Source organism: Andrena cerasifolii, chromosome 2 (genome assembly GCF_050908995.1).
Source record: "Andrena cerasifolii isolate SP2316 chromosome 2, iyAndCera1_principal, whole genome shotgun sequence".
In the NCBI taxonomy this organism is placed as follows: Eukaryota; Metazoa; Arthropoda; class Insecta; order Hymenoptera; family Andrenidae; genus Andrena; species Andrena cerasifolii.
The window spans coordinates 26,717,676-26,739,955 of NC_135119.1; the positions used below are offsets into that span (position 1 = coordinate 26,717,676).

The 22,280-nt window shown below is 38.8% G+C and overlaps 2 protein-coding genes across 7 annotated transcripts in view; one reads left to right on the forward strand and one right to left on the reverse strand.

Annotated features, from left to right (window-relative positions):
* LOC143365947 (zinc transporter ZIP1-like) overlaps window positions 1-5,382 on the reverse strand; it is a 37,255-nt gene extending 31,873 nt beyond the window's left edge. The window contains exons 1-3 of one of the 5 annotated variants that reach the window (XM_076806558.1): window positions 5,051-5,166; window positions 3,367-3,652; window positions 3,212-3,299 (exon numbers count right to left, since the gene is read on the reverse strand). Coding sequence is in view for 2 of the 5 variants with exons in the window: in XM_076806556.1 (XP_076662671.1) it covers window positions 3,367-3,401 (35 nt within the window). In the remaining 3 variants the exon portion in view is untranslated. The other 4 variants (XM_076806556.1, XM_076806555.1, XM_076806557.1 and 1 more) reach the window with 4 other exon arrangements.
* An 8,607-nt stretch (window positions 5,383-13,989) lies between these two features.
* The window catches only part of Jar (Myosin heavy chain 95F jaguar), a 29,414-nt gene continuing 21,123 nt past the window's right edge, over window positions 13,990-22,280 (forward strand). For both annotated transcript variants that reach the window (XM_076831081.1, XM_076831083.1), the window contains exon 1: window positions 13,990-14,135. The gene's annotated coding sequence lies outside the window, so the exon portion shown is untranslated. The remainder of the gene's footprint in view (window positions 14,136-22,280) is intronic.

Consider the following 22,280-nt stretch of genomic DNA (forward strand, 5'->3'; position numbering starts at 1 on the left):
TTATACTTCAAAAATAAAAACCAACACAGTAACCGCAAATCTGACGTCACTAAAATAACGTCAACTTGCTTAGATTTTTTCCTTTTTTTTCTATTTGTGTCGTTCTTATTTCTGTACCCAGTTAAGTCTGTTTTAATGTTGTTAATGTTCTTGCAAATCGAGATAAATAAAATAGAATATCGGGTTCAGTGTACAGCATCCACCTTTTTCGAATAAACTAATTTTCATCCAACGAACATTGTAAATGCAAAGTTCGTGGGGAAGCACAGTAGAATTTCGGGGACAAAAACGCAACCCAGTGAATTCTCTGTTGCAGCCAGCAAATAATGGTGAATGCTTTCTTCGAAATTCCCTTAGAACCAATTAGGACTCGCTGAGTTATACTTCTGGGCGCTTTCAACGAGTCCGTCCGAAGGTTGCTGGAACCACTGGTTGTCCGAGTATCCATCGCCCTCTAGACGCGTCCACGAAACCTGTTCCAGCATAATTGTCCAAAAAATCGATTCGAACAGCGAGTTCCAGGGTTTTTCCCCGCCAATTTCTACCGAGTACTTTTCTCTCCCCTTATTTTTGCTCGTTGACGCTCCACTGGTCGAAATTCGACCGATTCAGAACGATAAGGATTACAAATCACTTCTAATTAAATGCAGTAGAACGTCTACTCTTTAAACTAACAGGGGGACATAAACATCGAGACCTTAAAATAAAAAACTTATAAGAAAACGATTTACTTCGACAATCAAAGAATACGGTTCTCTGAGAGATTTTTCCGACGCAAAAAATAATTGGAAAATTACGTTATTGCATTCGCGAGCGTTATTAGTAGTGCCCCGAAACTAGATCACCCAAACCCCGAAACTAGTTCATCTTCGCAGAATTCTTATATCGTAGAGTAGTGATTAAATCTTCCACTTATTTCTGAATCTGTTCTACTATATTACAGTGTCACCCACCTTCTTTTGCCTCGCGATCCCCTCGTATAATATCCAAATAAATTAAACAACTGAATTAGCGAAAACATTAAACGTAGGTAATTCAGAATATAATTCTAACTTAATAATATTAAAAAACAAAACCGCGGCGACCCCCAGAGAACACTTCGCGTTCCTCCGGTTGGGAATCACGGCTAGATTAAATTAGGATCGATTGCAACCAGATATTTAAGCTTTCAAGAATCTCCCTCCAACTAATAGACTCCACAATGGTGGTCCATTTTTCAAATGCACTCTGCGGCTTCTACAAATAGCTTCTACGCGCCCGTGATGAAATCGCTCTGTCGTTGAAGCGGAACGGTTGCAGATCGAAGGAGAGCAGTCGGTTAATTGATCGTAAACGAGGATCATTAGGCGCGTAAACAATCGTGAGAGAGGAATTCCACTGGGGAAACTGAACTGTTGAAGGAAATCCTTAAAGTGGCACTATGTACTTTTACTTTACAATTTGTTTCTAAGATCGAGGAAAATAATTTCAGAATCGTTTGAAATCTCGAATGAGCTGCTGCTCGTGCGTTGGGTCGTTTCAGCGGGAACTGTGCGGGCTATTATTAAACGATGAAGTGCTCCATCAATGAACGACCTATTGCAAGACTCATCTGATGCCGATAAAGATAACTGATTGATCGATAAGCTTTTAACAGTTGTATGCACGATTGATGGACGCTGGTAGCCATCGGGAGGCGTGCACTTAGGAACAGGGTCTTATATAGTGGTTGCAAAATTTCGATAGTCGGTGGTTTTGTCAGCTTGAAGATGGAAGACTACTGCCACTGTTAATAAACAAGCGGATTACAGTTTCCATTTAGATTATCACTTCAGATAGATGGAAACTTTGAAACGTGCATTGTGTAACGGCGTCGATTGATCAAGATGACGAGGGATATTATCTCTCGCGGCTCCTGGGGACTTGGACTGCTTTGCGGATGAATTTCCAGGGCGACGATGTCGGTTTATTGGAGTCAATTATTGCGGAGAGGAGTATTGTAATTAGACATCGTTGGCGAGCCTTGAAGGGACCTCGCGATGGATTATAGATCTTCTTCGCAGAGGATAAGTTCTCCAAGATCGTCGGACGAAGTTGCCAAGTTTAAAGATTCAGCTCTAAAATGAATTAATTAAATGTACCTACTGAGCCTCCAATCGCAAGAGAACTCAAATGTGGCGACAATATTGTCCATGTAATATGAAAAATGAATGCCACAACATCTTGTTCAGAGAAGATAAATCCTCCCATGATCTCCATCGCGCAAATTTGACGAGTTCAAAGATTCAGCTGCGGAATAAATTAATCAAATAAATCTGATCCTTGGATTAAAACAGAACCCAGTTTTCCAATACTATCGCTCGAATAACGTAAAAAAGAACCCCGCTTCGAGGATTCAGCTGCAAAATAAATTAGTCGAATACATCTACCGAGCCTCCAATCGCAACAGAACTCAAATGTTGCGACAATATCGTCCAAGTAATATGAAAAACGAATCCCACAACACCTTCTTCAGAGAAGAGAAATCCTCCCATGATCTCCATCGCGCAAATTTGACAAGTTCAAAGATTCAGCTGCGGAATAAATTAATCAAATAAATCTGACCCTCGGATTACAACAGAACCAATACTAAAATTTAAGAACGAATACAATGAACCAATACAATAATAAACAGTTTTCCAATACTATCACTCGAATAACGTAAAAAAGAACCCCGCTTCGAGGATTCAGCTGCAAAATAAATTAGTCAAATGCATCTACCGAGCCTCCAATCGCAACAGAACTCAAATTTTGCGACAATATCGTCCAAGTAATATGAAAAACGAATCCCACAACACCTTCCTCAGAGAAGATAAATCCTCCCATGATCTCCATCGCGCAAATTTGACAAGTTCAAAGATTCAGCTGCGGAATAAATTAACCAAATAAATCCGACCCTCAGATTACAGCAGAACCCAGTTTTCCAATACTATCGCTCGAATAACGTAAAAAAGAACCCCGCTTCGAGGATTCGGCTCCAAAATAAATTAGTCAAATACATCTACCGAGCCTCCAATCGCAACGGAACCAACTCTTCCAATAATATCACTTAAATAACACCAAATACCTTCGCGTAGAACAATCCTTCCAAGATCACCACGCAGTCTCCACTCATTCAGCAACTCGACCCAACGAAAAATTACACAAGCGTGCAGCAAGCATAAAAAAAAAAGTAAGAGAAAAGTCTTCTCACGTGCAGTGTGACAGCGCAGCAGTCGATGAGGAGTATCCGAATGCGTTCCGTTGAGGAGGTCGCGGCGAACCACAGTGCACTGAGTCGGCTGCGTGAATGAAGAGCACAGCACTGCAAGAGAGAGTAACTACAGGCGGTGGAGGAAACTTTCATACCTGTTTATCGGGATTCCCTGGCGTCTCTTGTGCATGCACCTCCAGCTCCACGGCGGGGGAATCCTGGGGAAGGGTTCGACAATCGTCGATTCACCCTAGTCACGCGCTCCTACGTGATGTATTCACAGGCGGCGTCATTCCCAGCATCTGTGCGACGGACGAGCTCCTCCAAGATCAAGGGGGGGCACGGCGTTTCATCGATGGGGGGGCAATCGACGTGGAGGCTGATAATGATCGATGTGGACGGATGATTTGACCCTGAGACACATCAAGTGGGTGCAGGTGGCTGTAAGTGAATTAACTTTTGTAAAATGTTGAGAAAAAAAACTTTGGAAAAGTTTGATAAAAACTGTGTTAGCAAAGTCATTCGAAGTAGAATGTTTGTGAGAAACGGTGCAAGTTTATTGAAGAGCCGTAAGAAATTTTACTTCATTTGGTAGTTCATGCAAGTGCTACTAATGATGTCTTAATACTTTGAACGGTTGTGTAGGTTCAAAGTATTTTACTCACTTAAGGGGAGGTTCCGGTTTAAAAGTCGATTTTTTTTCAATTCGTTTTGCGAATGTTCAACCTTTTAGGAATTCGGGGTTAGAAGGATTTGTTGAAATTCGTAAAATTCCCGAAGTTATAGGCATTTGAGTAGCGGCAATTGCATAGGCAACAACTTGGAAACTTTAAACTCGTTTTGCTCGAAACAGTGTTCTCAAAACGGTGGGACCTGTATCTCCAAAAGTTATTATCCGATTCGAGTGAAACTTTTTTTACTTTGAAGAATATACTTCTGGCTAGGAGGGACACCAGAAAAAAATACAAAAAATTGAAAAATTTTAATTTTCAAAGGCGTTGAAAGGACGAAAAATATAGGGGGAAAGTGATTCCAAACTTCAAGTGTCGTTATTTTCTAAAAAAATGTGATTTTTGTAACTTGTTCTAGTTTTCCCCTAGCCAGAAGTATATTCTTCAAAATAAAATAAGTTTCAGTCGAATCGGATAATAACTTTTGGAGATACAGGTCCCACCGATTTGGATGAATTTTTTGACGCCTTGACTTTAACGACTCCCCAGTGCCGCCTGCAATGATTAATTATGAAACAAAAAATATATTTATATAATTTAAGACATCCTTAATACAACGCAAAAAGTTCCATTAAATTATATATAATAGTTTTCCTTTAATTAATTCCTAAAGATCGCCTATTTTGGGGGGCTCTAGACCGGAACCTCCCCTTGTCACTGCAAAACAAAAGAAACTTTTTTTAAAAAGCCTCTTTAATGATCCATCTGTAGCGTCATATATAATGCATATTTCTGAATAAACAAACAAGTTTTTTAAAGCTTACGATATTAATAAACTTCATGCCAAAGAACAAGTCTCAGTTTCAATTCGTTTCTTTGTAATTAATTGAAACAGAAATGCTTAATTTTAGACAGGAACGACTGCCTAGTACCCTTAAAATGTACAAAATATTCGGACACTTTTTAAAGTCGCATAACTTTTTTAAAATTAATCCAAACGACTTGATTCTTTTTTTTTTGATTACCAAAAGGATTAGTTTGCTAATTAACGATTAAATAGAAATTCCCTACATATTCACAAAGTTTCATAAGTTTTTGAATTTCCGGGTTCGGGATGTCCCCTTGTAACCGATATAAACTTTCTGCTTTATATATTAATATCACTTACACCACTATTTTCCTCGAGTACCTGCCCCACCACACAAATTTCTTCTTTTCACGCGCCCAGAATCACTATCTTCAATCCCATAAAAATCCTACCACACAATTCCGCCAGTATAGAAGAATTTTATTATTCCAAACTCCTCAACTACAACTCCGCAAACTCAACACCAGCTGCACGCACGACGCTACCCACATCCTCGCACAGCTTCCAGCTTCCAATCAACCAGTCACTCAAATTACACGCCAGGTATTCCCAAATCGAAGATGTGACGTGCGATTAACGCGAAGCAGCGACGCAGAAGCATCCTCCTTAATCGAACGTCGCCTCTTCCATCGTAAGCGCGATCTTCCCCGCGTCTCCCGAGCATCGTCGCTCGCCTCGCCCTCCTATTATGTACGCGTCTTCTCTCGTTCGCCTAATTACGCAATCCGCCAAGGTTACTGCCGATCAGCTGTTACGGTCACGCTTCCTCTCTGTTTTTGATTCGCCTCTTTTCCCATCGCGAGGAGGAGAAAAAGGGGCCCGAGATAGGCGGAGGTGCTCGCGCGTCTGCGGCGAAAGCAACCGAACCGTGAACATCGACACGTGTTCTTGGAGGTGGATGCAGGTGATTTGCGCAACGCCTCGCGTTTCCTTTTATTCATTTTTTTTTTTCTTTCCTCAGCCAAACTCGTTGCGGACGCTCATTCTTCCAGCGGCCACGTCACTGTCGTGACTAATTTGCATAACAATTGGAAAACATCGAACGAGCAGGGACTTGAAATCCATCGGTTAACACGCTCGCTAGGAACCTCGCGCGTTCTTCTAATATTCAATGAAATGTGTGCCGCTGGGGATTCAGTGGCGGATTCAGAAGCCTTTCTTGCAGGGGGCGAAATATGTGAAAGTACGTAAGTACATTTTTTAAGCTCATTTTACAAGATTTAAAATTTCCTTGTAATTTAGATTTTAAGGGGTTATACTTAGTCAGGCGGCCGAAAAGAGGCGAATATTTGTGAATTTTTTTTGGAGAAGCGGAAGCGTATATTTTTACAGAACTTTTTGCGTTTAAAAGAGCAACATTTAAAGAACGTTTGGTAATTTTTTCGTAGAAAAATATTTAAGTTTATAATAAAATAACAAGCGACATCCAAGAAGCATTTTTAAAAATTTGGTTTTGCGGTGAGCATTGCCATTCGTAACCAGATTATCTAAAATCAAAAAACATAAAGGATTTCGTTAGTATATTAATGTATCCTCAGGTTGACGGAGAGAATTTTCCGAAATATTAATTTAAAACAAAATGGCGGCTATTTAAATTTGAAATCCTGATTTTTTCGCGTGATTTTTGCAGGAAAGACGTAGTTCGATCGATCTTGTGTTTCCATAAAATATTTAAATCCTTCAAACGAATGACGTCCGTCCACCTATTAAGTAGACAATCGTCAGAGGCAGGAAAATATTTCCAATCACTTAATAGGGAAACGCTAGGAAATAAAACGTAGTGAATTATCGCCAGTAGATGGTCCAGAACTTATTGCTAAATGAGGGAAGTACATAATTCTGTAATTTGTGATGATCGCGTTCACCCATGTTTTCCATCCTTGCAAATCTTTCTGAACTTTCGAATCTTGTTTTTAAAAATGCGGAGAAGAATAGAAAACCTGCTTGTCTGGATCGCTCAAAAGCAGCTGAGCTATATTCTGTCGTGCAAATTCTAGACAATTCGCCTTTTGTCCGCTGTCAAAAGAAGAGCCGAGTAATGTTTGATAATTAAGCTTTATTATTGCGAGAGAGAAAGGAATGGACAATAAGGATTACTGGACAGACGTTTTTCCTTTGTTGGGTGAGTGCGTCCAGCAAATTCCTCTGTAGAGACTGCCGAGAGATTCCTTCATTTCCTTCCTCCTAATTGTAAGTCCAAGATGGCGGCTGTCGACGGCTCGACCCACCTGAGAAATTTCAACGTACTTGGTGGCGTAAAAAACTACAAGTTCGGAGTCACATGCACTCGAAACACAAGAACAAGATGGCTAAAGCGATTTTGCAAATCGTAGAGGTGGAAAGAATCAACTAATTGGATTCTTTGGACAGTTTTCGAAAGCTGGGTCCTTTCGATCGATGCGCCACCGCTGTAATCAGTTCAGGCACGGAAGCTTTCCAAGAATTTCTTTTCCTTAAACCGAATACTGTGAACTGGGAAAATTTTGGCAGGTTTTTGTAACTTTTTGTTATATTATTATTACGATTTTATTACTCCTGAAATGGAAGATATTATATATATATAGAGATAGTAAAATGAGTGCAAAGGGGAGTCAGCAGTAGGAACTGTTAATAAATCTAGCTGTTAATTTTTATAAATAAAAATTCAGATTTGTACATTTGCTTTAAGTTTCCTATTATAACATTGCATCTTTTGTGGTTGTACCTACTACAAATGTGAAAATGCATACAATTTTTGTTCTTTTCCTTCTTTAATACATGTTAATTAACTGTCACTGTTACCCCAGTTTACGGTACTCGGAGCTGCTGCAATTTTTTGGAAGCTTCATTATTAATTCCAAGGATATCTTAATTATTAATTTCCAGTGGAACTCCCTTGTGATTCTCAACAGTCCCACACTTTCTTTTCGGTTTTCTGTGGCCCAGAATGTTACTCAAATTAAGCAAAGGTTCCTTGAAATAAATATAAAAGGAGCAAATTAGCAAAAACCAAGAACTCTATACAAATATCTAACAGTATAAGATTTTCAGAATATTAATTACCCCATTTACAAAGTCGACTAATCATTTGAGACATTCTGACTCGAAAATGTGTTTTTGGGAGAATTTACGTTCTAAATCTAGCACCGCTATCTAATAAATTGATAAGCCTCTATACAATAATTATCTTCAAAGACTGCACTTGAACTGAATTTTATTGAGAATCTTGTTCCAAAGATTCCTCGTCAGCTTCAAGTACTTACCTACGTTTTCGATTACGTGTTTCAGTTACATTATCTCTTTTGACTTCATGAATGGGCTTCGTATTACGCTTAGAGCGAGGCAGGCTTCGAAAAAATGAATAACGAGGGAAATCGTTGCTCGGCCACGGTGGCAATTATCAAACGCATAGAAAGCCCGCGTCGCGTTGAGAAAGCCATTCACCTTCATTGTAATCTTATCGGTCAACATTTGACGAAGATTTGATTGTTTATTCCTGAAATAGATTGCAGCCTGTTAATAGCGATCAAGGGGAGAGAATTCTTTATTTCGAAACGCAGTTTTGGAGGATCGAGGATGCAGGGTAGATCGTCTTTCGTAATTCTTGCGTTCTTTTGGGTAAAATTTATTCAAGGACAATCGAGACCGAGATAAGAATAATTACGGGATCTTTGAAGGCGAATTCGATTATGGGCCGTTCTTTCTTAAATATCTATCAGTTATCGGAAATAACGATGCACACTCGAAATTACGTTAACTTATCATCGTTTCATTTATAACCCACTTGCACTAATTCATGAATGAAAAAAAAAATTTCTGTTGCTCCGTGATTAGGCATAAACAGGCGGACTGTTATAAGTATTATTAGTAGTATTTAAAAAGTTTATGTTATGTTATGTTTTTGTTATCTATTATTATCTCATCTTAATTTATCTTTGTTATTTTATTTTATTTTATTTTATTTTATTTTATTTTATTTTATTTTATTTTATTTTATTTTATTTTATTTTATTTTATTTTATTTTATTTTATTTTATTTTATTTTATTTTATTTTATTTTATTTTATTTTATTTTATTTTATTTTATTTTATTTTATTTTATTTTATTTTATTTTATTTTATTTTATTTTATTTTATTTTATTTTATTTTATTTTATTTTATTTTATTTTATTTTATTTTATTTTATTTTATTTTATTTTATTTTATTTTATTTTATTTTATTTTATTTTATTTTATTTTATTTTATTTTATTTTATTTTATTTTATTTTATTTTATTTTATTTTATTTTATTTTATTTTATTTTATTTTATTTTATTTTATTTTATTTTATATTATATTATTTTATTTTATTTTATTTTATGTTATTATTTTATATATATATTTTTTATTTCTTTCTCTTATTTTTATCTTTCTATGTAGTAATGGTAATAATTTTGTATCTCTGTACACTGAAGGGTTTCCCGTTAATAATAATAATAATAATAATAATAATGATAATAATAATACTAATAATAATACTAATAATAATAATAATACTAATAATAATAATAATAATAATAATAATAATAATAATAATAATAATAATAATAATAATAATAATAATAATAATAATAATAATAAGAATAATAATAAGAATAATAAGAATAATAATAATAATACTAAGAATAATAATAATAATAATAATAATAAGAATAATAAGAATAATAATATGTTTAAGGATACTGTGGATACTAGTACACGTATTTTTTTTATTCAAACCATGATTATTTAATTCAAGACAGATTAACATCGATTCATAGATAGGAATATTATTGAACCAGCCTATACTGGTTACATCTCCTCCGAGCAACCTGTTCTTTGAATTAAATTTCTGCGAACTTTCGTATTCCAGGTATCGGCATAAAATATCGAATGGGTGGATAATATTTTACATGAAAGATTTGTAAGGGATTTCTGACCTTTATCCCAGATAAAAGTACCACTTACGAAGTAACTTGTCAGGCATATAAATTTAACTTTGAACTTGTATTTGATTCATTTAATAATACCGTTACTTCCTTTATTAACGAATTTCACATATATATGAAGGTTTTAAAGAATTCTGGACAAGGAAAGATATACATATAGTTATAAATAGTTCCACCGAGAGATTCAAATCAGTACCAGTCGTTTTCCCGAAGTAAAGTTGTAAACAGTTCCAGGAAACTACTGTGCGATGGTGGTGAGGATAAAAAGGAGACCTAACCCCGACCTAATTAAAGGCTTTGTACCAAGGAGGGAACTCTATAGAAATCTACCTGTAACTCAATCTCAGCAAATTATGGAGCTGTCTCCTTTTTGCAGCAAAGTCTTCAATTCAATCCTAAATAAAGCTCACAGAAATGCTGAGATTTTATTTGAAAAACTGCATATTTTTATTACCCATCGACTCCAGAAAATAATCAAATCTAACTACACAATTCCGACGGTATAAAGTGGACACTGCGTCTTAACATTGCCATACGAAATTGCGCGCATCGATCATCCGACTGGATCCAATCATCAGTGTTATTACGTTTCGCGGTTCCATAATTCACACACGGAAATCGAGGATATCCTAACAGGATAATTAGACGTGGACGACTCCGACGACGGCATTTCCTCGTTCGTGGGACTCGTAGGATCATCGCCATTGGCCGTGGAAAATTGTCTAATGCATTGGGATTACCGATGCGTCACGTGTAATCAGAGGCTCGTTGGCGAAATTATCAGTAAGATTATCTCGTAGTGGAGGATAGGAAGGGGATGGAGAATCTGTTAATTCAAATGGTGCTCGCCCACGGATGGTGGATGGTGGAGGCTCGAGAGGTATTGTACCTAGAAGCGATATAGCTTGGTCGTACGAGCTGCGGGGGTGTACCCAAATTTCAAGTTTTGAGGCTTTCAAGTTTTGAGGCTTTCAAGATTTGAACCTTTGAAGTTTGGAATCTTTGAAGTTTTGAAGCTTCAAAATTTTTTAGCCCTGAAGTATTGAAACCTTAAAGTTTTTTAGCCCCGAAGTTTTGAAGCTTCGAGGTGTTTTAGTCCTGAAGATTTGAAGCCTTAAAGTTTTTTAGCTTTGAAGATTTGAAGATTTAAATTTTTAACCTTTGAAGTTTTGAAGCCTCAAAATTTTTTAACCCAGAAGTATTGAAGCCTTAAAGTTTTTTAGCTTTGAAGATTTTAAGAGTTAAATTTTTTTACCTCTGAAGTTTTGAAGCTTTGAAGTTCTGAAGCTTAGTAGTTTTTAAGCTTTGAAGTTTTTTGGCCCTGAATATTTGAAGCTTTAAATTCTGAACATTTGAAGTTTTGAAGCTTCAAAATTTTTTAGCCCTGAAGTATTGAAACCTTAAAGTTTTTTAGCCCCGAAATTTTGAAGGTTCGAAATTTTTAGCCCTGAAGATTTGAAGCTTTAAAGTTTTTTAGCTCTGAATATTTGAAGCTTTAAATTTTTTTAGCTCTGAAGCTTTGAAATTATGAAGCTTTATAGCTTAGTAGTTTTGAAGCATTAATATTTTTTAGCTCTGAATATTTGAGGCTTTAAATTCTGAACCTTCGAAGTTTTGGGACAAAAGTTCTAAAAACCTCACCTCCCCAAAAAAATGGAGACCTGCATCTTCTTTCAAACCCTGAAAGCTGTAAGGTTTGTGCCTCCCGCAGCCCCTACGACCTCGCTACATCCCTCCCAGGTACCACTCAATACGCGATTACGCGCCTAGGAGGAATTTCTGTGGCGCCGAGCGCGCCTGGTTGCGCGAATACGCGAGAATTTTCCTCCTAGGGGTCATTGATCACGGAAGTGGACGCGACTAGGCCTCGTGGGTCCATCGATGGGCCCGTTGGAAATCGCGCTTGAGAAAGGGGGCGGTGAAAGCGCGGCGATGCGCGCGTCGTCTTGATCTTCGGCTCGGGATCCTGGCGAGCGGGAGGGGGAAAGACAGATGCATGGTACCTGCGAGGATTTTCCAACCGAATAGAAATAATACTGGCGCAGGATTCTAATGGTATCCAGGAATCGGTGGGGAGAAGATCGAAGGGGGAATGTGGCACACGCGAATTGGTTTCTAATGGCTCCGCGATGGTAATGGGACAGTGGTATGGTAGAAAGTCAAGGAGCTGTAAATGATGGGAGAATATGTGTTGTGGGTATTTAGTAATTGAGAAAGCGAGGGTGGATTGGGAAGTAACAGTTTATTTTTAACTATGACTATCATAATTTGTATTTTTGTATTTTTTGTTTTCCTGTGTGTTTCTAACATACAGGATGGCGTTTCAAGCATTTTCGCTTATATTGCCCAACGAACGATAAGTCATTTTTTTTTCCTTTTTCCCTCCTCTCTCCTTCGGGTCCCAGCAGCAGCGACGCACCGGGAGACAGGTGATGGTCACCCATCTTTCCCCAGTACGCCGCCCGTGATGTTTAACTTCGGTGATCTTACGGGAACCGGTGTTTCCATCACGGCCATGGCCGCTGGTATGACTATCATAATATATGATTATGTGGAAAGGAAACCTTAAGTATCATGTTTCGAAATTTTTGCATACCCCGCGTGCGGAAATCCTGCGGTTCTATTCGTTACCTGTGTCTCTTGAACGCCTATCGGCGTACCCCGCACGGGCTGTGGGCACTCACTGGACGCTGGTGTTTATTGTAGTGAAAGGGTCGGTGGAATTTGAAAGTAAAGGGAAATTTGCAACAGTTGAATTCTGCTAGCGTTCCAAGTCGAGAATGAAACTGTAGGTGTTAGGAAATAATAGAGGCGAGAGTGAAAGATATGTATGTGGTACGTGCGAACATTTTCGAAGTGAGTAATATTGCCAGTGGCAATAGAAGCTGAAGGTTCCGCGGGTGAGGACTGAAATGTCAAGGATGAAGGGAATTCCGCATTTTTCTTCTCATTCCATTTGTGATTCTCATAAAGGTGACTAAGGGCGAAATCTTTTTATTTATGAAATTTTTTGCATTTTTTGACGGAAAAAATTGCTATTTTCTTTCAGATAAATTTCATAATCGACGTGTATAAATTATTCGTGGAAAAAGTGAACGCTGTGAAAAGTAACTTTTCCACGGAATTCGAGGCGGAAGAGATACCCTGTCGCCATAAAATGGCAGAAATTTAGAGCGCGCAATGACCCGTGTACATATTTGCGCGCGTTTCCTCGGAAAAGACGCCTATGAAACTTTAATGCCGACATAAAGTAAGGAATTAGGTTCTTGCGTATCGGGATGCACGCTGCAGTTTCGAAGCTCGCAATTCTTCGGGGTCAATGAACTTCGTATACTTCGCTCAATACAGGAACATTCAGTTGAAATTGTTGCTTTCACATTTTACGAAATCTGAATTGAAAATGAGGTTTTTCTTGAATTTCGATAGTAACAGCAAATTGCAAGGAAACTATTTCTCACGTTATTAAAAAAGCTACTTTGCCATGATAAAGGAGAAAACTGTTTTCCCCGATGAGCAGCAAGTAAACGACTGATCTTATGTAGGTAACTACCTGTGCTTCTTTACCGACAGTAGGTTAACATTGATCACTCTAGATGGCACTACGGTACTAGTATTTTACTAACCTTACCTTGAGACCACCCCCATCCACTTTATAAACAAATATGCTCGGAGTTATCGTTACAAATTATATAACCAGTTTCGCGGTTTACTAGCCACATTATTATCGCTATCTCTCTATCCTTGGACTTTTTAAAAAATTCTAAGTAACTAATTTGAAAGTGAAACAAACTAACAGTGAAACTCAACTAACATTAAAATTTCATATTTATTCACTCTGCTAAAATCACCTCGTCTGCTAAAAGTTTTACGAGTGACGAATATTCAATTTTCCCTTCCCACTTATGATTTTCAATATCAACAGTATGTAAATTTCCTTGCGAGGTGAGGAAATTCGCCAGAATGTACGTCCGAACTATTTTCCTCTAAAGTTAACTGCTTTCTAAAAAAAACTGATATTCAGAGTAGTTATATGACAGCTTATATCAAAACAATAAAAACATCGGGCAAAGTATAAACACTCCCGCGTTATTCACGCGCCATTGAAACTCCCGCCATAATTCAAACTCGACTGAGCGAGCCTACGAGGGAAATTTTAGGGTGTCTCCTCGTATTAGGATACTATCTCACATTTGGTCCTTCTCCTCTACCACCTGTTGGGGCGATAAGAATCGCGGTTGAATTCCCGCTGCGCGATTCGCCAGGTGATCGTCGTTTGCCGCGTGGCACGCCCGACGACTCACGGAACTTGCCGAGACACTGGCGCTGAAGCGCCGTAGCGCCAGTTGCCTGTCAGACGCCGCGCCGTTTGTTTCGTAGTTGGTGCTGTTCGGTTTATCACTGGTGTCCTTCGTTTCGCTGCTGGTGCTCGTCATATCGGTGAGTAACGTTATTCTATCGTACGTAAATAGGGTGGTCGTGCAAATTGCGAGTATCCCGAAGTTTTTAAGTTTCGGAAAAAGAGACTTGGCACTTTTTTGGGGGGAGATGAGGTTTCCAGAACTCCTGTTCCGAAACCTCAAAGCTCAAACTTTGGAACTCCCTAGGTACTATATCTAGGAAGCATATAGCGAGGTCGTGAAAACTTCGGGAGTCTCAAAATTTGAAGTTTTAGAACCAGAGGTCTGGAAATTCTACCATCCCAAAAAATGGTAAATCTCTCGTTCCGAAATCTCAAAACTGTAAACTTTGGGACTCCTAAGGTAATATACCAAATACCCATCCCACTTCCTCCGTCTATACCTCATAACCCTTCAGTATCCTCTTTTTTAAAATTTATAATATTCCTCACAAATATTCGGAATTCACTATTTACTAATTTATCCAATTCCGTATGCTGCACGTTTACGCTCCTCAGCGAAGTATTTCTTCTCGTTAACTTCTCCCGCAGTATATAGCGTGCAGTAACGGAAAAACATCGACGAGACAAGTGTTCAGTGAATTTCATCCTTCACATTTCTCGCACAATCGATTCGCTGGCAATCGTCAGCTGACATTTTCCTAATGAATTTCAACTTCCACGTTCCAACTTCCAAGTTCCTTCGTACTTACACACGGTTACCTCGGCATGCACCGTCGACCGTAGGCCATTATGCAATTCAGGAAGGTGACACTCGGTTCGGTAATGCGAAATAAATTAGACGGGGAGCGATAGGATACTGCACCGCGCGAATTTACCTTAGGATTTAGCATTGCTATAGGAACGACGCTTTATCGCGACTGTAGAGGTGTAAAGTGGTTATTAAATCCTTTTTACATACTTTTTTTCACGAGATGCTATTAACATAGCTTATGGAAAAAGTCGAGTGGATAACGATTACATCTGTCGCTAGCGCGGCTGCATAGGTGTGCGTGTTTATGTTTACCCTCGGACAACGTGCGAGCCATTGAACAGGAGGTTAGCGACAGAAATCCAGCAACATATGTTTCTCAGTCCGCCGTTGGCTTATCATCGTTGCCAGCAGTGGCAGCTAAGATAGGGTAATATTATTCCGTGGAAATAATTAATGATGGCTAACAGTGGTTTCAAGTACGAATTGCTGACCCGAGTGGACACGGCATATGAGCCACTCGGAAGCCAAACTGATCAACTCCATTTTCTGCAAAGTTCTCAATTGTGGTACTTAGCACGTACAGTGGTGCTCAAATGACAATTGTGAACTCATATTTTTCTCTGCATAACTAGGGTGAATGTCCCAAATACTGCCAGTGTCCCTATTACTGACACTTCATTTATTTTACTTAATAAACACGCAATGTATAATGAATAGTTTAAAAAATAATTTATCATAAAATTGGGACTGTTCTTCTTATTATTATAGTACATTCTTTATATGTGTATTTTTTATACATTAAGTTTTTTTAAAGTGAAATAAATAAAGTGGCAGTAATAGGGACACTGACAGTAAATGGGACATCTACAATTCTGAATATCTTAAACAGGGCTGGATCAAGACCCTTAGGGGCCCTAAGCACTTAAATGATTTCGAGGACTCGCTATACAAGGTAATGTATTCCGATATTTGTACTAAAAAGTGTTTCTAACACAGGTTAGATTTTAAAATTCAGAAAATTTCTATGGTGCCCCCTTTCTCCTGGTGCCCTAAGCACGTGCTTATTTTATTACTACATATTTTATCAGCCTCGCGATATAAATTTTTCAGATATAATTATTTCTAATAAACCCACCTAATTCTTCTTCCCCTTCACAGATTAACCTCTCTTTTTACCACTACGCACTGTGACTAATGCTCAGCTTATCAGTTCCCTCTACTTTTTATTCTACGGAGCTGATCGGTTCAGCTTTTGAAAAGCTCGTTATCGCAGCGTCCCGCGGCACATCCGTCCGTTCTCCGGTAAGATAACTTTCTCAACCCGTTTCGTTGGTACACGAGTCCTTTGTGGGGTACCTTCAGAATTATGGGAAAGCAATGCTTGGAAATGAATACTTACGGTGCGGTTTCTTTATCGAATGGGACTAAAAGAACCTCCCATGACTTTTCTCGTATTAATTCTCAGTGACTGTTTCTCCCACTAATTGGGTTAGGGGAACGTGGCACGAAGGCAGTTTCGCGAAAAATTTCCCGCGAGCTAAGGAGCGGGTCTTTTTATAGCGCGAACGAATCGCGCTCATAATCGTTACCATCTAAACGACTTCATTTTTCCGCCGTTTTATCCCGCGTGCGATAATTTCTAATTAAATCAGGTTCCTAGGTGCGATGCAAGTATGAATTAGCCGGTGGCATTACGCTTCGTTTGCTTTCTGAAAACAAACAGGAACCGCGAACCAATAATTAACGCGACTTCCTTAAAACTCTAACTATAATAATTATCACAGTAGTCCAAGTATTAAGCCACGAGTACGCGAGTTAAGTTAGGTTAGGTGCGGAGTGGAGTTACCACGATTTAGGTTACGTTAGATCCGCGGTCAGGGAAGGTTAGTTCTGCCTGGATCGGGATGAGTTAGGTTATGGTTGCGTCTGATGAGGTTGAACTAGGTCATGATAAGTCAAGTTAAGCTTCGTTAAACGAAGTTCGCCCGGCAGAGTGCTCTCAGGCATCCTGCGCATGAATTTTCAGGGGAATCGCGGGGAATCGTGTGGCACGTGTTGTGTTATTGTGCCGATGCGATGTTTCCTCCGCTGGCTTAGGGATTAGGAGAGTGGAACGAAGGCGCACGAAGGCATGCGATGCAGTGCTCGCGAATTAGCGTGTGAATCGCGCGCACCTTCCTTCCCTGTAAAGGCGGGTTCACACGTTTCAGTTGAGTCTGTGTCGGTGATCTCTTCGAAGCGCTGCGAGTAACAAAACGGACGAGTGGACTGATTTATTCCAAACGGAGAAATTTTATTTCTTAACACCGACCCCACTGAACCGTGACGGAACTGATTATGAAAGTGATTTATAAAAAATCGAGATAAGTGAGTTTATCAGTTTTGTTGTATTGCATTGATCTAAATAAGCAATAAAGTCACTGTTTTCGACTGTTTACTTATCTTTAGATGACCTTCACAATCACCGGCGCTTCTGTGAATCCAGCTTAAGTGTATTCGATAGCAACGAGGAAAAAAGGAAATCTCGATCTCCTGGTGCGTGATGAAAGCCCGTTTGGGTTCGTCTACCGTCGTGCGAGGATGCGTGTGCTCCGCGATTACGGGGCAGTCGCTTAGAAACAATGAGGTTTTTTTCAAGCGCGTCTGCCTGCGGTATCGCGTTGCAAAATTCTGTTTCGTTCGATCGCGTGGCGCTGAACATCGAGGACCGGTGTAAGTGGCCTGGCACGTACGTGCCTTCAACCGAGCGGGCCCTCCGTGTTCCATTTTGTCTCGCTTTAGAAAATCAACGTCGCTGGTTTTCGTAACGTCTCAGAGGACCAGCGTAATTTGTTCTTTACATAATCGGGACGGAAAGCTGGCATGTAGTTTTCGTTGTCAAGCTTTTTTCGCATTGTTCTTTGTCCTCCAATTCGGTTCATCGGGTCTTGAACATTTTTTACGACTAACGCCAGTGAACCGTCGCGGAATTGATATGTGTGCGCACAGCTTAAAAGGGATCGGTGTCAGGTATCTAATTACGCGCGTACGAAATGCTAAAGAAGCCGGTTTCGATCTGCTGGCGAATTAATTACGGGGCGGGCACCGGTATGTGCTTAATTGTGACACAGGAGCCGAGGCTAACGATTCTCCAGGGCTGCTGCTCGGTCGAACGGATAGTTGTCATTGGCAACACGAGTCTCGTCTCACGATATCGGCTCAGCTGTATGCGAACGACCGATCCTTTTTCCGCGATTACGTAACACAGCCTCGGCAGTCGGTTGTAATTATCTTGACTATGCGAGTCGGATGATAAGACGCGAAAAAGATCTTGCCAGTTGCGAAGGTATTGAAGAAATGTCTTTATCGAGTGGATCTGCCAGTGTTATTTTTGTGCGATCGTGCAGTTCGAGCTGATACTTGTTTCGGAGAAGTACAGTGGTAGTCAGAAGTTTAAGTACTTTAACCTTTAGAGGGCTGGGTTTCATTGAAATTGTAAATTTTATTTACTTAAAATTTATGCATATGTACCATTAAAATGGCAGGCGAAGTATCCAAATTCTTAGGTGGCCACTATAGTGGCTAGTTCGGCCCCCCGAAGGTTAAAGTTCAAAGGTTTGAGTACTTTAAAGTTCAAAAGTTGAAGTGCTTCAAACTTCGGAAGTTGAAGTACTTTAAAGTTCGAAAGTTGAAGTGCTTTAATGTCCCAAAGTTTAAGTACTCTAAAGTTCTAAAGTCGAAGCACTTTAAAGTTCTAAAGTTGAAGTGCTTTAAAGTCCCAAAGTTGAAGTACTTTAAAATTCTAAAGTTGGAGTGCTTTCAAGTTCTAAAGTTGAAGTGCTTTAAAGTTCGAAAGTTTGAGGACTTTAAAGTTCGAAAGTTGAAGTACTTTAATATCCCAAAGTTTAAGTAGTCTAAAGTTCTAAACTCGAAGCACTTTAAAGTTCCAAAGTTGAAGTGCTTTAAAGTCCCAAAGTTGAAGTACTTTAAAATTCTAAAGTTGGAGTGCTTTAAAATTCTAAACCTTAACTACTTTAAAGTTCGAAAGTTTAAGGACTTTAAAGTTCAGAAGTTCAAGTACTTCAAAGTTCGAAAGTTGAAGTACTTTAATGTCCCAAAGTTTAAGTACTTTAAAATTCTAAAGTTGGAGTGCTTTCAAGGTTTAAAGTTGAAGTCCTTTAAATTCTAAAGCTTAACTACTTTAAAGTTCGAAAGTTTAAGGACTTTAAAGTTCAGAAGTTTAACTATTTTGAATTTCAGAAGTTAAGTACTCTCAGGTTCAAAAGTTTGAGTATCTTAAAGTTCAAAGGTTTGAGTTCTTCAAAGTTCTAAAGTTAAGTAATCTCAAGTTGAAAAGTTTGAGTCCTTTTTAGTTCAAATTGTTGAAGTACTTTAAAGTTGAAAAATTAAAGTACTTTAAAATTCAAAAACTGAAGCACTTGTAAGTTCAAAGATTCAAGTACTTTAAAGTTTAAAATTTTAAGATCTTGTTTGATGTTCAAAAGTTGAAATACGATAAAGTCCAAAAGTTCAAGTAACTTTAAGTCTAATCTTGACTCCACTGCTGTATTCCAGGCAACTCTCTAATACATGGACCATAAATTTACAAATATCACTTTTCTAACAGAACTATCTTACATTTGCTACCGTTCACAGTTTACACTTTCTTCTGACCGCTACTATAGCTGTCCCAGTAAGCTTCGGCATGTTTTTTTAGTGAAATCGATAGGCGCCGATCGAACATGCCCGATGCTGCATTTCTCTGCGTATATAACACTTTCTTCGGGAGCTTTCTAAATGCTGATATTTTTACGGGATGATCAGTGCCCCTGGTACGAGGCTCGTTACCATTTCTCGGACCATAGCTGACCGAGTTCATAAATTATAAGCAAAACGACGCGAGGCAGAGCGAGCGATTGAACTTGAGGTGGGACGAGATGTGGCGATTGATTGAGCACAAGGGAGAAAGAGGGGCTGGATAGCGTAGGTTAAGCCGTAGGCATGCTCGAAATCACATCCCACGATTCAATCTGATCGCTCGAAAGTGGTCGACCACGGTGATCGCGCGAAGGTTGTTCCAATTAATATTAAACTGCCTGCGAAATGATGAGACTACCGTACGTGGGCGCACTAACGAGCCACGCATGCGCGTTACACCGTGGCACGTGTTGCGCGGCAAGTGTACAACGACCATTCAAGCGAAACTCCATTCTTACTGCATTTAGTCGTAATACCCGGCGCGTTTCTTCGCGTTCATATTCCCTGGAAAGCCTCGAAAATATTCCCCAAGTGTCCCTGAATGTTCGCTCGGAATGATTTCAACGAACTTGAAGGGACACTTTTCGAAACATTTCGCACGCTCAAAGTGTTAAAGCAGTTGAACCCTTGGACAGCGGAAAAAACTTGATTTTCTTCGGACAATTGTTACAATAAAGTCTTTATTTTCTTAAAGTGTAAGAAGTGCTGTGTGGGTAAAAATGGACTGGAGAATATAAATGAATTTCCATTTTCAAAGTTACCTATTGTATTTCGGTGCAAAGTAAATTGAAATGCATATTGCGCATGGTACAAGGGAAAGTGAAGTACAAATGTGGCAAAATTCGCCATGCCATACTTTGCGTACTTATCGAGTTTCCCTTTTTCTTCGCTGCTGCTTTTTTGTCCAGAGAGAGAGAGACGGGTCGTTGGCCGCGCTTTATGGCCCGAGGTGCCAATGGCTCCATTCTAATGTAATCTCCATTGTGAACCTGTTGTCGACCGTCTTGCCTCCGTGTTTTCGCCTTGTTTAGTTAGTTCACCGTGAAAACGTACATACCATGTTACGTGGGACGGCAAGTAATTAAGTACAGTAGCTGGGGAAGGTTTAGCGAGGTGGTAAGCTAAAGGCGGATTCACACATATCAGTTCAGTGACGGTTCGGTGTCAGTGGTCTCTTGAGTATACCTAGTGTTCTCTTGGATGTAATAGTGTTCTCTTAGATGTTGTAGTGTTCTCTTAGCTGTAGTGTACTTTTAGATGTAGTGTTCTAATCTTCGAGATCTTAGTGCCACTGTTTTCTTAGTGTCACTGTTCTCTTACAAGTAGAGGTTCCCAGGTGTCCGCCTCCGATTGCTTTGAATTTTGGATATGTTTTAGAGAAGCGAAAAATAAGATATACGTGTTTTTTTATAGCGGCCAGTTTTCATATTTAGAGGGTGAAATCAACCCCCAAAGTTATAAGATTTTCAGGTGTTCATTTCCGATTGCTTTAGTTTTTGGATATGTTTTAGAGGGCCGAAAAATAAGAAATACGTGTCTTTTTATTTTGGCCTGCTTGAATGATTAGGGGGTGAAACCACCCCCCAAAGTTCATAAGAATAGTTGGTGCCCGCCTCCGATTACTTTGAATTTTCGATATGTTTTAGAGGACCGAAAAATAAGATATACGTGTTTTTTTATAGGGGCCAGTTTTCATATTTAGGGGGTAAAAGTAACCCCCAAAGTTATAAGATTTTCAGGTGTTCATTTCCGATTGCTTTAGTTTTTGGATATGTTTTAGAGGGCCGAAAAATAAGAAATACGTGTCTTTTTATTTTGGCCTGCTTGAATGATTAGGGGGTGAAACCACTCTCCAAAGTTCATAAGAATAGTTGGTGCCCGCCTCCGATTACTTTGAATTTTCGATATGTTTTAGAGGACCGAAAAATAAGATATACGTGTTTTTTTATAGCGGCCCGTTTTCATATTTAGGGGGTGAAATCAACCCCCAAAGTTATAAGATTTTCAAGTGTTCAATTCCGATTGCTTTGGCTTTTAGATATGTTTTAGAGGACCGAAAAATAAGAAATATGTGTCTTTATTTTGGCCTGCTTGAATGTTTAGAGGGTGAAACCACCCCCCAAAGTTCATAAGAATAGTTGGTGCCCGCCTCTGATTATTTTGAATTTTGGATATGTTTTAGAGGACATAAAAATAAGAAACAGGTGTCTTTTTATTTTGGCCTGGTTTCATATTTAGGGGGTGAACCACCCCTCAAAGTTATATGGGTGGTTTCACCCCCTAAACATGCAAATAGGCCGCTATAAAAAAACACGTAAGGCGAATGTCCCAATTTCTGCTCATGTCCCCATTTCTGTTCATTTGGTATTTTTCTTTTTATTATATGCGTTACGTTTGTACTATAGTTGCAACAAAATAATTTTTCATCAGCTGAAATACGGACATTTAGAGCATTATTAATATTTCATTACAAATTACTAACAGTTAAACATCTTGAAATATCTTTCTTAAATAGTTTTTAAATTGGTTGATTTATTATTAAAGAATTAATCAATTACTTTGATAATTTTTCATCACAAACAAATTTTTTACACCTTCTCTATGACGAGTTACTCTTAAATGAACAGAAATTGGGACATTCACCTTATATCTTATGTTTCTGTCCTCTAAAACATATCCAAAAACCAAACCAATCGGAATTGAACACCTGAAAATCTTATAACTTTGGGGGTTG